The sequence below is a fragment of the Helicoverpa armigera genome, chromosome 1, assembly GCF_030705265.1.
Source record: "Helicoverpa armigera isolate CAAS_96S chromosome 1, ASM3070526v1, whole genome shotgun sequence".
In the NCBI taxonomy this organism is placed as follows: domain Eukaryota; kingdom Metazoa; phylum Arthropoda; class Insecta; order Lepidoptera; family Noctuidae; genus Helicoverpa; species Helicoverpa armigera.
Window position 1 is genome coordinate 6,731,089 of NC_087120.1, and position 17,190 is coordinate 6,748,278.

General features: G+C 37.8%; 1 protein-coding gene across 2 annotated transcripts in view; it reads right to left on the bottom strand.

Moving 5' to 3' along the window:
* Nucleotides 1-17,190, bottom strand: part of LOC110374488 (discoidin domain-containing receptor 2) — a 147,180-nt gene that overhangs the window by 40,942 nt on the left and 89,048 nt on the right. For both annotated transcript variants that reach the window (XM_049849082.2, XM_049849030.2), the window contains 6 exons: nt 4,142-4,253; nt 3,049-3,280; nt 1,681-1,828; nt 1,329-1,517; nt 835-968; nt 433-640 (listed from right to left, as the gene is read on the bottom strand). In XM_049849082.2, the coding sequence (XP_049705039.2) occupies nt 433-640; nt 835-968; nt 1,329-1,517; nt 1,681-1,828; nt 3,049-3,280; nt 4,142-4,253 (1,023 nt within the window). The remainder of the gene's footprint in view (nt 1-432; nt 641-834; nt 969-1,328; nt 1,518-1,680; nt 1,829-3,048; nt 3,281-4,141; nt 4,254-17,190) is intronic.

Consider the following 17,190-nt stretch of genomic DNA (forward strand, 5'->3'; position numbering starts at 1 on the left):
GGCTTGCGAGTGCTCTGAACTGATAAGGGCCCCGATGAGAAGTAATGGATCTATTAGCGTAGCCGCCACCTGCGGCCGCGGGACATCTTTTTGTTTGCCCTAAAAATCATACAATCCTGTTTATGAATCTTCCCAGTTCACTTTTCACTGAATAATTTATTTGTACAAAACATTCGGGTTCGATAAACCGTTCCGATTCATGTTCGTGATTGTGAAAGATGTTTATCCCGTGAATTGAGCGTTGATTTGGACGCGGAGTCAGCGGTGAATACCGAACAAATTATCTGCTGTTTTCCTCCATTTATTTATTTTTTAAGTAGGTACGTTAAACTCACGGCCAGATGAAGCGTGTTTATTCGGTCGTTGTTTGGCTTGTGATTTTTGAAATGAAAATGATTTGGAGCAAATAAAGGATGTGTTTGGTATACTTACTTGATTTAAAGGTTATTTCGCTGATGAGGATCCACTCGTGTTGGAATCTGAGCTTCACCATGATGTGTTTAGCCGTGCGGTTCTGCAGGTCGATGTGCACGACTCGGGCGTGCTCGGAAACTCTGTCCTGCTTCGGTTCATGGGAGACATAGTCTTCTTGCCAACGCTCTCCTTCTAGTGAGAAGTACACTTCTGCTTCTTTGAACAACTGATAAAGGAGATAAAACGCATAAAACTTCTGAAGAATAACACAGTGTTGCCTAAATATTCCTTGAAATTATGCTAGAATATCAAGATAATTAACTACATAAAGTTATAAGATACATGTATAAAATATAGGAAAAATACGTTTAGTTTCGAAAAATATTGCAAGGGCTTTCGCAGAGCTTCAAAGGTCGTTACCTGCACATCTTTGGTGAACATGTTGTTGGTATGTACGTCAATGTGGTAGAACAACCGAGTCTCGCTGAAGTTGAAGGTGAGGGTGACTTCTTCGTCGACCATCATGGTCTTATTCCACCCCACCCACCGCGATCCTGCGACAAAATTGTTCCATCACAATAGGCCTTGCCTACACCAGCCTTTGTACAGTAGTGTAAAATGATATTCCTATCTATATTTACGAATAAAAGGAATAAAGTTTTGTTGGTCGTCGATCCATTCCAAAAACATTGATCGAGTTTCTTCTCAGTAAACTCGCGGATGATCCTGGCATAGAAAATTCTGGTAAAAAATACACACGTACTCGTAACAGGTGCAGACATTTCTTACTTAACCCGAATTTTGAAATACTTAATAATGGTTCAATCCCGATTTTCGCATTCAAATAAATTCAATTTGAAGTAAACTACCATGACCTAGTTGCAGTGAAGACAGAGAACCTTAAATTAACATACCTCTTGTGTCTAACTGGTCTGGCAGTTCAAAATCATTGGGCCCAACCAAGGAGTCCGTCATCTGACCGAGTCCATTAATTAGTCGGCCCTCCCGAAGTGTTCCGTCGTAGCCGAGATCCTCGAACCGGGCGCCTCCGGTCATCGCCTGCATGTCCCCGCCTTTGGGTGCCGAGTATGCAACTAGATCCTCTGCACAAATAATTCACAGTGAATCATCCGCCTGCTGGCGGCCTTCAGCGCATAGCACATATCATTCGCAAGAACACATATTAAGCAGTTGCAAAAGCCACGTCGCTTTGCAGTTGTCCCGGGACGCACCAGCAATTAGAAAAGGTATCCCTCTTATACCTACGTTTCCAACGGCACCCGTATAGTTCCACTCTCATGCAAGCCGTCCGAGGATGCGCTGCGTATGGATAAAACCGTACTTTCGACGCCACGAACGGTGCCTCAAGTGTCGACTTTCTCGGCGTGTATGTGTTAACATTGCCCGGTATAAGCTGCAATAAATAAAACAAGCTTCATACTTGTTTCATAATCGTACAACAATGTAACTAAAATAATGTTCGATACAATAAAAAGAACTAAAGACAAAGTGCGGCTATTAAGAAAAATATTGAAATGATCACAGAGGAATAACGAGATTTTTTTGTAACATTTTCAGTTTGACGCCTTAGCCTACGTATAAAAAACAAGCAAAGGTACATTGAGCGTCGACGAGACGAGCGGATGAACACTTTGCATTCGAACAGAAGAGGGATTCATCTCTGTGGAAATATTTTGTACATATTTATGACAGCGGCACTACAAAAGAAAATGAAATCGTTTATCTTCTATTGTCATTTCACGTGAAGCCGCATGTTTTGTTTTACATTTTATTTCCTGTACGGCCGTTTATCAAGGGAAATTGAAAAATGTAGACCACTAAAACGGTTTGTTTACACACTCACTGAGAGGCCTCGACATTTTTATTGTGGAGTAAGGATATGGGAAATTGCTATCGGTTCAGGTGAGCGAAAAGGTTTTTCACAATGTTATTTTTGTCGTTTGAATATCGTTTACTGCTATTGTTGTAGATTTTTTTTTTTCAAAAAAGTAATTATTTTGTTAACATTTGAAGAATCAATCTTCAGTTAGTGCATTAGATTTTAAAGATGTATTTCTCTGCCTACCAACTATTTCCCCTCCTTTATAAATAGAACGTTAACATAATGTAGTAGTTTAGCAAGTTGTCACATAACATACGTAGCGCTGAGTATACGTAGGTCTGGTTGAGCGTAACCTAAGCACCCGCGCGGGGACTCATTTCACGTAACTTGAGCCTTGCGTCTTTGGAAACAGCCCCAAACTTCTCCCCGATCCCAAGTATGTAAAGGAAAACTTCGAGGGCACTGATTTGTGTCTAATTGCTAAGTAAATTAAATGATTTATTTAACTTTTAATGTGTTAACTGTAGCATTAAACTTTAAAAAGTTTTAATTTGCTCTAGATGTCCCCTTACAATGGTTCTTTCTTATTAGTTTCACAATAACGGATAAATAAGACGGTCCCAAATTTTATCGGCCGACTCTAAGCTGTAAATAAAATACTGGACTTATTTGGTAGGCAGTCATTCGTATTTTGAAGTTGCTTCAAAATTGTGTTTCGTAGAAAACAAATACAAAGCCTATTATTCCCGCTGGTAAAATGAAGACAAACTGAAAATGAAGTGGTCACTTACCCTGCTTCCGTTGAAATCTTTGTATTTGACCCAGCGGTTGAGAGCGGTGCGCCAGTACTCTACTGAGTAGCTCTCGACGAACTCCACTCCCACAGAGTTGGCGAACCTGCCCTGCGACTCGGTGCCGGTGATCAGATACTCATCATGAAGGTCTATCTCCAGGAACTGGCGGCTCCTCGGTGATATCAACCCGTTAGGGCACCACGCGCCGCCTTTAATCTCCGTCCGTATGCTGCAAAGACGTGTCCCGGTTAACTTCTCCACAAAGCTTCTTTTTATTCATCACAATAAGTGAGCAACAAGTGGCCATCAAATACAGCCAAGCGTATATTTTTGTCGGTTTACCGAAGACTTTAAGTTCGTTTCGTACTAAGCTAACCGGCAAATTTATAAATACACTTTTAGGGCTCGTCGGTGCGCATAAGCAAATAAAATTAGCGTAATAGTATGTACGAGCAAATAGAGTATAACATTTGTGTTTCATTTGACAGCAGAGGCAGGGCGTCTGGCTGTTTAGAATATCTCGCGTGATCTCGTCAGTAGTGGGAACAAAGCGCACTAAGCGCTGAATTAACGTGGTATTTGCTAAATCGCCTCTGACCCTATGTAAAGTGGCTCAGATGATAAGGCTTCGGCACAGCCGGCCCTACTTACATCTTGTTATCTTTGGGGAGTCAAGCTCAGAAAGGCTTTTGTAGGATCACGGTAGTTCCGAATTCATATGAAAATTTAATTTTCTGTTAGTGAATTTCTCAAACGGGAGTCGAGTTTTCGCGTTATTGTCTCGCTTCGGGCTTATGCGGGCTTAAGGCCCCGAATGTGGGTCCCGCTGTTAATTGTTTGAGCTAAGTATGAGCGTTTTGCGGCTGGGGGATTCACAATTATTGTAACAACTTGGCCGTATCATAGCGCTTTATTGTTGTTTAACAATGGGCAGCTAAAGACATTATATCGATTAAAGGGCTATTTGCTTCGGATTTGGGGGAATGTGTGTCCGTTTGGAATTGTCATTGACTAATTTAGCAATTTAATTGTTTTGCATAGTGTTCGAATTTGGTATTTGTGTTTGAGGATAAACTAATTGTTCAGTTACCGTGAGCTGAGGGGCGAGACACTTTGGTCATAGCTGGAGCTTGCCGACAGTGACTCGTTAGAAATCAGTCCACTTTCCATTCCAAGAGGTACTAGGCAGCTACCTCCTTCAGCTGCAAGAAAAAGTATTTGTTAGTTAAATGAAATCACTTAGAACGTTCCTTTAATTCACCAATAAGCTTCAGGTTATAAGTTTCTAGGAAAAGAGTGAGTTACAAAATAAAACAGAAATATAAATTACACTGTTTGGAAAATATAATGGGTTTAATTAAGTCATTCAAAGAAGTTGTGTGTAGACTGAGTTGCGAGTGTGAGTTGGTTTGTTTTTCTTTAATTAGGCAGTGTGTCGTGTTGTGGGTGTCCGGAGTACGGCCCGGGGCGGTAAACTATCCGGATCGTAACGTGCCTTCCGTAAATATGTGTTTTGATGTTACACTACGACGGGACTAACTTAGGAGCAAATAACGTGTGTCTAAGATTAGCATATTTACTTATAAAAACACGACAGATACAGAGATTTAAAAAAATCCATCCCAATTTATGGAAACTGATCAAATAAACTTTTGTACTAAGCCCTAATAAAAAAGTTTTTCTCCAAACTTTTTTGTAAGCGACGTAGTTTAGATAGGTATTTAAACAGTATTGCTTGTAGCCCAACCGATTGTTCCAGAAACATTTACGATAAAGTTTGCGAAAACGGATAGGCTGGCACGGGCTGGTCTGTACTTATTTATTTCCGTCATTGACGTTCTGCGGATTTCAATAATGCATCTATCTTCGGATTTGGTTAGTAGAGATAGGATTATGACCTAATACGAGTAATTTCAAATTCCGATCCACAGTTAGGTTATTGAAATCAACTGATTGAAAGAAAATGGTTATCATCTGACTACTATGCCCAAGGAAGGGAATAACATATCAGTGATATACCTCTAAAAACACGACATTTTTTTGAAAGGGGTCCTGGGATTTTCTTTAAATCTGAGGGTAACATTGTGTGGGGTGAGAGAACATTCGACGGATCATGTTTCTACCTTAAACATTCATAAAAACATTGTTGCTTAAGAAGATTTCTATTTTGTGGCCTAGGTATTTTTTCATAGGCTGTGAGACAGATTTTTTCTATAGTAACACTTTATTCTAAGATTTCAAACATATGTATGTCAATTTATGTACACTACATTATTTACAAAACGTAAATAATGAAGGTGATGATAATGGACTAATTTGTTCGTTGTGTGTCGTGCTTTTCTTCTGAATCACTTCCCTTACCAGGATAAAATACCCATAGCCTAAGTAGCCCGGGGATTAAGTACTTTACAAACGGAGATTTTTCAAAAATCTTTGCAGTAGTTTTCGAAACAATTCAGTGCACACATACAGTCAAATCGTTCCTCTTTCTAATATTAAGTCGTATACCACGCCGACATTTTTTATTCAAGTAAACGATACATATTTATACTTATACTATTTATACCTCTTGAAGGACACCTCTTATATTACAGGTAGGGGTGGACCGCCCCAATTTTTGTTTATTTTTCCTGTTTTTAATAAAAAGAAAATACGAGTTACGACGTTGGTGAAGCACAAAGGGAAAAATTCTAATTCAGTTTTGCGGTCCGGCTTTATTTTAACATATATTTATTTCTGCTATTTCTGCCCTATTTTTGTTTAGCAAATCGTATCTACAGATTCACGGAATAACGGCATGTGTAAGGCTTAGTTTAAGAAGAGCCTATTTGTACCTACGTCGTCACAACAATGTGCTTGTCTAAAGGAAATACCTATCTTCATACCCTGTAAGTAGGGCTGCCATTTCGAATTTCGCCAAACCCGGACAAATATTTAAAAAAACCCGGACATTTGGCGTAAATATCATTTTTTCCCCGGACGAGTCCGATTTTTTTTGTTTAACAAAACAAGACCTAATTTTTAATATTACCATATTACTTAAATTCAATGAGGTCCTTCCTTACATGAAAAATCAGGGCCGTCTCTAGCTCACGTAGTACCTAGTATTGAAAATTTGTGACTTAATGTATTTCGAAGGTCATAATTAAGAGAGCTCATATGGAAACTAGGAGTTACCTTCTTGATAGGTTAGACAAAAAAAATGTTGAAAAATACAAACAACTGTAAAGTGAAGTCGCCGCGAGCGCAGCGAGCGCGAAAATGTTTGAGTTTTGGGTCACTAAAGCACCTAAACTTGTATAATAAAAAAATCCGCAAAGTGAAGAAGCCGCAAGCGAAGCGAGCGCAAAATTTTTTGAATATTGGGATATTAAAGTAGCTAAACGGAAAAAAAATGTGTCAAGAAGAGAAGCCGCGAGCGAAGCGAGCGCGAAAATTTTGGAGTTTTGGGACACTTCGACTTCTGCATTATTAGGCGCCCGGGTAATTCGCATACCCAGGCACCATAGGTTAAGATGGCCCTATGAAAAATGTCCGGGTTTTCCCCGGACACTTCTTGAAACCCCGCCCGGACGGCCCCCGGACGGCCTCCAAACGAGGACAAATCCGGGGAAACCCGGACGGATGGCAGCCCTACCTGTAAGGAATATTAAATTAAACGATGGAAGCAACATCGTACTTTGTTAGATACGTGTAATTATTAGCCAAGTTCCAATATGCAATTCCGCTCCGATTTCATTGAGTAAACGTTATAAAGTATTCACTTTGTAAGTATATTCTACGCTTGGAACCACATTGATATTCCAACGCTCGTTCACAATACACCGAGAAAGTGGAGTACATGTTCAGAAAATTCTAATGCCTCCTATGATAACATGTTTATTCCTATGTGTCAATTTAAATAAATGGTTTTCCTTGTATTGTTTACGTATATGCAGGGAATATCGGGCAAATATATGTGTAAGTATAATCCCTCTTGAGGAAAAAACAAAGTAAATTCTGAAAGAAGGTAAGCATTTAATAATACCTGCCGGCATGAATTCAATTATTTTCGTTATAAATTCTTTAGTCTTTCGATTTTTACCGAGAACGTAAGAGGTACTGAGGGCGACTCCAAAGAGTACGAGTATATGTATGCGGGGGAAAAATACCTCGTCCTATGTTTTCTTACGATATTACTCATTATGTGAGAAATAACAGAGTTTAAGAGTCGTGGATACTTGTTTTTTTTTGGTAATTTCCTTACTTATTTCAGTAACAACTAAACAAAACCAACTACCGATTATTTCTCAACCAAGTACCAATCACTAAGAACAAAAGTACGCGTGCGTTCTTAGTCTGACAAACAGGCATGTGAGCGATGCGCACCTAATCCCGAACATCGCGAGGACATGTGATAAATTACACCAGAACAAATTACATGAAACTGCTGTAAGTAAAACAAACAATTTATTAAAAAGACAAATGAGACGGCCGCGTCGCTACGTGGTTTTAATTATTACATGATCATACTTGTCAGAAGTGTTCGCATATTTGTACGGGCTATGTTTCGCCTGATAGATGAATAGTGCGGGATTAAGTTATGCGATTCTGTTATATTTATGTTTACTTGGTTTTGTTTTTTTGGTGTTATGCTTGTTTAGTCTCGATTGTCTAACATCACGAGTTAGTACTTTTCTTTTTCTAAGATGAATGTATGTCGGTCATAGCAATTGCTTCTAAGTAAATTGACATAACACAGGCCTACGCTGCCTCCTTGCAAAAACAAACGCATACGTAAAACAGAATATTTTATTGTAATTCAATAATTACTCGGGCATTGTTCTGTAAAGATGAAAATTGAACATTAATAATAAAGTTTATGAATAGCAAATCCTGTTCGGAATTAACTCCTGTTCGCAGCCCCTTCCCGAGGGTAGGCTAAACTTACTACCTCATTACATTAATTGCTCGACGCAAAGGAGAATAACTATTAAAAATTCATTGTTTTCAGCCTTCCACCAAATTCACTTGAATAGCATTATTAATATTTAATTCCACAATGACGCCGCGTCTAATGCTCTTAATTTAAAATTCTTAACAAACTTAATATTTGAGCGTGGCGGCCCCTCCAAGGATCCTATGCCTATCAAAAGTATATGAAGATTTTTGTTTATTCGCAGTCATTTCGCTTCCACAGCGGCGTCGGTAGGAGGCCGGGTGCGAGGCGGCGCCGCGCGGGCCGCAGTCGAGCGCGCCTTCTGCTGAAACTCCGCGCGGGTAATGTTTCACATGGGGTATCTCGGTAAGGAGACTAGACTTGCACGCTCAGTGGTACATAAATTTTCCGTCGGTACCGCATCGGAACCGCAGTAGGTAGCGGAACGACGTCCGTACCTCGTACGTGTTGCGCTGCCAAATAAAAATGTGGGTGGGACCTTATTTTGAACATTAGCCCGCGACTCATATGGAGCAGCCGTACGAATAGGAAAGTAGGATATATGTGTGCGGTAAGTACGCGAATGTACCACACATAAACCTTTCTATTTATTATGATAACTACATATTTTATGTATGGCTGCATTATCTAGCTGATGTTGAGATAGCGTTGGCTACGTTTTTGGTTGGCTGTATATTGTTTTCGTAAGATATGGATATTGTGATGTAGAACACATTGCTTGTTTAGGAAGAGCTTAGCAAAGGCGTACCAGAAAAAGTAGCTATGTTATTTATTTTATTCATGTAAGTAACGTTAGCGTTAGGTAATTTTATTTACAGGGTTTTCGTGTAAGTTAAATAAACAGTGCTTTTTGGGTTGAATTGCCGACAAAATGTGCCAAACAAAGTGTGGTTATTAATATTCGCGGCTTGCTGCGAAACGTATAATCGCCGGACCCACCTCCATAAATAATTCATGTTGGAATTAAAGAAACTAAAGTTTCTCTCATTTTAACGAGCCACTTTAATGAAAGTGTTTGCTAAGGGAATTTATCAAATTATGCGGAAGGCGCTTCTGGTGTTTATTTGTAATTTTCAATGAGCGACCTAATTCGTATATCGATCTAACGCTATCGGGCTTGGAAGGCAGGGACTCTCAACTCACGTGTTTGTAAGTGCTGCGAAACAGTGCACTTTATTAGCCCGTCCTTGTATAAGACGCATCCACGTTTTATCCGTTAATGTAAGTACGAGTGTTGGCTCAGCACACATTATGTTGCCGGCATATTACACAGCGCTTGAGCCCCACTGACGCACTCATTGTTTAAAGCCTTCGAGGGTTTGCTGTGACGTCAGTCTTTTTGTCTAAGATTGAATAGCTGATGCCATTCCCTTGGGTGTTAAGATTGTTGTACGTAAGGTAAGGAGGGTCTTTGAACTGTCTTGAAAAACGTGCCGTATTCACACGTACAATGCATCAGTAAAAGTTTTGGAAGACTAGAAAATAAATAAAATTGTTAGTTACTTTTGAAAAGAATTAGTTATGAATTCGTTAAAAAAGGGTATGGTAAACATTTGTATAGCAACAGTTGATCAACATTCTTTATGAGCAACAAGAATGTTGCGTACTGATCTTGTCATTTGCCAATAATAACTCAGCAACGTGCTGCTGCAACTTTGTTTATAAACAAAAGTTTACCATAAATACGGGGCTTTAGGCTTTAAAGTATTAAAACCAAACTTTCATTACGAGAACAATAAGGCTAGGATTTGCTTAGTTCAACCCAAAACCAACTCTTTTGCATAAATTATAATTTTGAAAACTTTGTTCTTGGGATAAAGTATTCATCGGGAACTAACGAAAAGTTATTTACAATCGCTTGATACTTTCCTAATATAGTCAAGGATTACAAAATCTGACAACAAATCCAAGACTTAGTAGTTCGAAATTATAAAGTTTTCTTAATTCATAATCATCATTAGCCGTTTTATTGTCCCACTGCAAGGCTGCGGCCTCTTCTTATGCAAAGAAGGATTAGGAGAAGATTTATGTTAATCACCACGTTTGCTCAAGGCATATCACTTTACGTACTCCGTCATTGGTGTTCAAAGTATGCTTAGAAAACCTATCTTCGAATCCACATAGTTAGAAAGGTGGTGCTTTAACCAATAGGCCATCACTACTTCAAATGTATGAGATTCACAAATACATAGGCGTATTAAAGTAATCTTTTGTGTCGATAGCTCGCTTACTTGCTACAGGTATAATGTTAATTGTGTCATTCTTTGAAAGGGCTGGGCCATGTACCTACTGTACGTAATGCTGAGTGGTTTGTTTCATAGGCTTTAGCCATTATGGCGAAAACCACAGTTTTATAGTAACATGTATAGGTGATGCGCGATAATTGCATTGAAAGTGGTATTTTGGTAATTTCCATTGATCGTCATTTCAGCTGAAAGGTTTTTGTACAATTTAATCTTTATTAATGTTTAATGAGTCGACTAGTTAATTTAATTTAAACTCAATATGCTTTATGTGCTTCAATATTAAACAAGGATATATTATATGAAATTTTGGCACAATTAATAATTAATTTTGTGGACAGCTCCATATTTTGTAGGATATAATGCTTAAATACTACTTATACGTATTAAATTAAACAGACCTGAATGGCTATTAACATAAATAATAGAATTATTAATTAGTTAAATATTTTAATTATTATTTATTTCGAAATTGCAATGAACCTAAAATTATATTTTTTTCCGTAGGCACTAATGAGGAAGAAAGTACATTAGCTGCAATTGACACTGTCAAATATTTAAAAACAAGCTTATTTTCTTAGCACTGGAGGCAGCTTATAGATAAATTAAGAGACAGTGTTTGGAACCCCGGAACAGCCTAGAAACGTGGTTAGTTGTTTAACGTGTGAAACAAACGGAGTCTGTAGCTTTGTTACCACGCATGTACAGATAATGGAAACGCTACCGTTTGTGTGTTTTAATCACCTCCAGCGTTTAGGTCTGGGTTAAATACGTCACGAACAAAGGACTCTTCGATCAATCGTTTGATTATCCTTTTGAATTGTCACAGAAAGGTAATAGTTTCGGTATTGTCTTGTTTCTGGGGTGGAATTTATAATTACGTTCTTCGATTCGAAACCGGATCAAACTGGTTTTTGCTGGTAAGTCTTGAGTTAAAAAAAAAATTGTCAAAACCGTCAGATCTATTTTCATTTAGGTATGTAAAAAAAACTAATAAAAGTTAGAAATATCTTTGCACTTTATGAGTTACGACCACAAGACACATCTAGTAATTTACATGAATGTATGTGAACACAAAATGTGGTACGTACGTTCCGTCGCCTCGGCGTTTCAGACATTAGGTGGAAATTAATGATGTGGCACCGAGTGCTGCTCTGACAGACTTGCCTAGGGTTCATTACCCTGTCTTGGCAAACACCAGTGTGTCGTGAGCCTGTACTTAATACTGCACCTGGTTATTATACTTTGAGAAGAGAAGAGCTTTTTTATATATTTTTTGGCTGATGTTACATAAAATGCTGACGGTAAAAAAAATTGTGCTGATGCTGGATGCGTGCGGTAGTTGAAGCTGATTTTTGTCGAGGTTCCAATGCTTTAAGGTGCTTTTAAGAAAACTCTGCCTCTGGCTTGTAGTGTCAGTCAATTGCTAAAGCGCTTTAAGACAGTAAGATCAAGATACCATTTCACACAAAACTATACTGAAAATGCAACGTACCTAAATGAATCCGCCTAGTAAAAAGGTGCACTAATAAAACGAATTAACAAATACCGGGCCAAAGTGTCCATTACAGAAATAGCACTTAAACATACAAAGTTCGGTGCAATTCATCGTCAAAGAGTCGACTTACATAAAGCCGGAGACAGGAACTTTGAAAGAGAATCGTAACTATCCCTCACTAGGGCTGTTATTGTTTTGTTTACGCCTTCCGTCAGTTCGTGTGAAATTAAACTTAATTGTAACTGTTCATGTTGAATTATGTTGCTAATATCTTTATATGTAGGTATATGACTTTGTAAGGAGAGAATTTGCTGGGTTTAGGACGGTTTTTAGTTTAAGTATGTATTCGTTTTGATTATCGTATGGTTATGAGAAGGTTAGTGTGGATTTTCATTTTGTTTTTAATTAGGTCCATTAATTTAGTATGATCAGAGAAGTGTGTTTTTATTTGTTTTTTGGCTTTTTTTCATGAACAAGGAAAGATTCAGCTTATTTAAAGTTGGTTGTCTTAATTTTAAAATTATACAATATATCAAACAACTTACATCAGAATCTCTTAAAACGTGATTTGTTTGAATATTTTTAAGTTTAAGTTATTCTATTAGGATATATTTTTATGAAAGTGAATCGTGGCGTTGTTGACGTGAATTGCGCTACCCGTAATATGTGCCAACGGAAATGAAGATCATAAGAACAGTTGAAAAAGTGAAATGAGAAAGAGTTTTCGGTTGAAATGTGGAAAATTTAAAGCTTCTTGATGCAATAGCAGGTGGTGAGATTCGGGATTCTACATAAAACAATGTTTAGCGTGCTAATCCTAGGAACTACAGCTCCGATTTGAAAAACTTTTTCCCACGTGTTAGAGCATTGGTGAAACGAGTGGCAGATAGCTGACGTTGGAAAATATAAGTATAACTCACACAATAAATAAAGTACCTATAATTATTTTACAGCTTTACCAAAAAGATTACACATATTCAGTGCCAAACAAGTTTGTTTATTTTATTCAGATACGATATGAAAATCGTTTTGGAAATCCCTTTATCAGGGTCAAATCCAAAGAAAATGAACTTGTTCGAGTTTCCTTTTTACCCAAGAGTATTTTCAAAGTTAGAAAAACGGAGCGACATTCTAACTTGTCTGGACTTTCCATTGATTTTATATTCTTATTGTAGGTATCTTTTGTTTTGGATTTTTATTCGACTTTCATTGAACGAACAAGTTTTTTGTTTAATTTGTTTGACGTGAAACGGAGTAATCAGATAAGTAGGTGCGAGTTTTGTGAGACTCGTGAAAGTTGCAAGTAAAGAGTGAAGTTGTTGTTAAAAACTTACTTAAAAGAAACCGAATGGTACATTTATCATCTATACTAATATTATAAAGAGGAAAACTTTGTTTGGTTGTAATGGATAAACTCAAAAACTATTGGACCGATTTTAAATATTCTTTCACCATTACCTGCGAGTAACATAGGCTATATTTTATCCCGGTGCGGGCAGTAGTTATCACGGGACCCGGGTAAAACCACGGGAAAACGGCTAGTTACTCATATATTGTATTTTTTGCGTAAAAATACTAATATTTGATAAATATAACCACCTATACAGGACATACCATTCTTTTTATCCAAGCCCCGTTATTAATTGTCCCACTAAACAGATAAACTCGCGGTAATCAACTAACATACTAATTTGATAGCATCACATCCTTGGATATAACATCTTCGCGATGCTCATAAGTTCGTCTCGCTCCATTGGCGACAGTTCCGCGTCTCTGGATACAGTTACCGCGTTACGAGCGATTGTTCTATAATTACAGGCGGCAGCTATGAAGCTAACTGACGTATTTACTGTTATAGGTAATTAGGTTAACTGTACAGTAGCATATTAGTGTAGTATAGTTCAATTTATACCTACATCTTAAGCAAAGCTGAAGAGTTAGATAACCCATTTACCGATTAAACTTTTAGAGTATTTTTATACGCGTGCGCAAAGTAGTTCGCAGAGGCAGACGCAGGCAAACACTAGCGGAAGCTTTTAAATGGCTATACACGTGTTGGGATATTTTTAGTTTTTTTTTGCCCTCATTATCCACTACATTATTTTGGATGACGTTGGTGCTAAGATAAACCATGACACATAAACATATAAAAGATACTACAGAATGTTTCTTCACACGTAATTAGGTCACTGAAATATATTTTTCTATAACTTTGTCCTTGCCTAACCTACAAAGCACCCACACACTTCCATTCTTTAGATATTTAGCCCACTTCAAAAGAAAGCAACGGCTTTACAACATTTAGGCAAATATGCTACCGAGAAATTTCTATTCTATCAAACATTTTGTCTAAAGATGCTTAGTGACGATAAGCTTAAGAACACCACAAAGAGTAGGTACATAAATGGGACGCTTCTTTGAAATATACTCGAATATGAGAATAATAATAAAAATATGCAGTACCGAATTCATCATCTCAAATTATCCCGTCAATAAATTAGTATCTCACTTTGGCCCAGGCCCGTAAGATACTACAAATAAAAGGTTTCAATAAACCTGAGAAAAATAAATTTGAAAACCAAAATAAAAATATAGTTGTTTGTTTGTAACCTGATTGCTCCAAAACTACTGAACCGATTAGAAAAATTATTTCACTGTTAAAAAGATAAATTATTCCCGAGTATCATATAGTATCATAGAATATACTTTATTCAGGTACGAAAAGAATTTTCACCAAGACGCTGGCGCAGCCGCGGGAAAATAGCTACAGTATGCGATAAAATGTGATATTCGCGTCTACGTCACAGAGAGGTCAGTGAGGCAGTAGTTACGATGTCACGTTATGTAAGGCTTTCGGGGGCAACTGACGTCGGCTATAGTTCTACTGGCATAGAAGGGCAATCTGTTGCAACGTGGCAATTAACAACAGCCCGATTTCCATTTCGATTCCTACCGGCTTGGAATACGTCTTCGTATAAGATATAAAACTCAGGAGTTACTCTTTGCTTGTATGAAGTTGTGTGCCCTGACCTCTAAAGCTATCAACGCCTTAAATCGTTTTAACACTGGTACTTTTCCCGCTCGGGTTTTATAAGTGTAGGTGCAAGCATGTCGGAATGAGTCGCGTATATACGCTCGCTACAAAAATCTTCTAGTGTGAAAGCATTGCAATATGAAACGAAAACGAACTTTTTAATGTTATGGTATATATGTAATAGTGAAGGTTGGAGTATAAAGACCAAAATAGTTGGTGGTTGGTAGGTATAAGACGTGTAAAGTCGTAGAGCTCACCTAGTCTTAAGAGTAGAAAGTGCTCCTTTGAGCAGTTCCTTTGTTACTTTTGTGAAAAATAATAAAAATCAAGCTGACTTCGATCTGAGGTACTTTTGAAGCTGATCCTATTACTGAAATGAGTCTATAGAATTTTGATACGGTTTCATCGACTTGGTTTCCGTTGCAATGTAGGTGCTTCGATTTTTAAGCAGATTCGTATTGTTAGAAGTCCCCGCATACTGAAAATTTTTATTTGGTCGATAGTTTGATCAGGCTCGTGAATCAATATGGAGCTAAATGGTAGTGAATAGTTAAGAGAAGTCCACGATTACCTTCAAATTAAGCTGTCAGATAATTAGTAGGTCAAAGTATCGGCCGACCGTTTAGTCTGTAGTGTGAGTTGTCTCTTAATGTCACGGGTATTTCTGCACTACTTCCTATTCTCATCCTGTCCTATACGATATTTAGAATGTGTTTTATAGAGCAGTGTATTAAAAGATGGAATTGTAAAACTCGCCATATGACGCACAAACAATCGTCAAACCCGTGTATTCAGGGTATTAGAAAACCTTTTAGCAAGCTATTCACGCATTCACATGAATGACAGTGCACTTGTTTTTACAGTTTGTACTGAAAACTCTGCGTGTGTCCGACAGACGCAAAAACGCATAGATAGACAAACAAATGCGTCATGTTCACGGAGGCAGGAAAGATAGTGGAGATGCCATAAGAGAGGTAGGCCAACCACCTTCTTGTAGGTCAAAAAAGAGTACGGTAGGCTTGATGATTTACTAGAATTAACGGAGCATTTGGGCTCCTTAACAACTCAAAACCAATCTGTTAAAGATTGGTCTTGATTGATTGGTGATTTTACTTTGAAGATGGCGGAGCTTCTTGGTCCGTCCCATACCCGCATTTTAGCGCGCTATTTTCTTAGGAGATTTGGCGTTATGACACCTCCGCTAGTTATTTTGTTCTCCATGGTCATAGTAGTGCGTAATATTGTTTGCTTGAGACACGTTCAGACAAGCCTATTTGACATCTTGTTAAATGCGAATTTGTATATAATTCTTTACACAATAGGACTCATCTATTGAAATAGTACAATTGCTTATAATCTATATTGTCTAGAATTTTCCATTAAAAAGTGTATATTGGTAGTGGTATAAACTAATTTGTTACTAATTTCAACAATGACCACTCCGATTTTTTTACTTTAAAATTTTTGGACATTATTGTTTTTTTTTTTTAGAAAAAAAATCTTTCAAAAACTTTAGAAAGAAAGTTTCAGAATCAAAGCAAATTAAGCCGTAATTAAATATAGTTATTTTCTCATCACTTTACTAGCCTTGTCGTGTGACAGTCAAAACAGCAAAACAGTTTTTAAACAAACTTTTTGTTTCGTATAATTATAGCGGTTGTTCACATACATGTTTATTGCAGGTCGTTAAAATCGTGGGTGCTTTGCAAAATTGCAGTTTAAAATCGGATGCTAAGGCCGCGTTTGTGTCCCGTTGTTTACCAAAAAAGGCCACAATTATTCCGGTACATTCATGTTATAGCACCGCATGCTCATACAGAGAGAGAGGGACAACAGATATGCGGTAACATGGACATGAAAGGGACAGCAACACCGTCCTCTTGCGGGAACAATTTGTCACTGTCTCCGGCAATTTCCTCTTGTAACTAGTTTTTTCTTTGCGCCACGTAAATTTAATTTCAGCTCTTTGTTGAACCAGTTTGAAGCGGTTGTAGCCGACTAGTACCCACAAACTTTTTTCTTTAATGCTTTTCCACACTAGTTTGATTTCTATGTGTGTTTGTTCACGTTTTGTTTGAGTGGACTATTGTGTTATGTGTTTCAATTGTTTTATTTGCATAATTTTATTGCATATAAGTGAGTAATGTTTCAGCTCTGTAGTACGTTTACTGCGAACACATCATACAAAAGAAGTTCCATTCACACACTGTTATTGAGCATTTATTCAAGAGCTCGCACTCGCGGTCATAAGTTGACATGAGCTGACATGTATGTAAAACTACATGCCATAATTCTGCTCACTACATCATGTAAGAAACCGGGAATAAAGCGTGAAAAAGGCTGAAACCTTATTTCACGCCAGTTGCCCAACGTTGCCGCTGTTATCCTCAAAAAAACATAAAAATCATGTCAGAAACAAGAACCC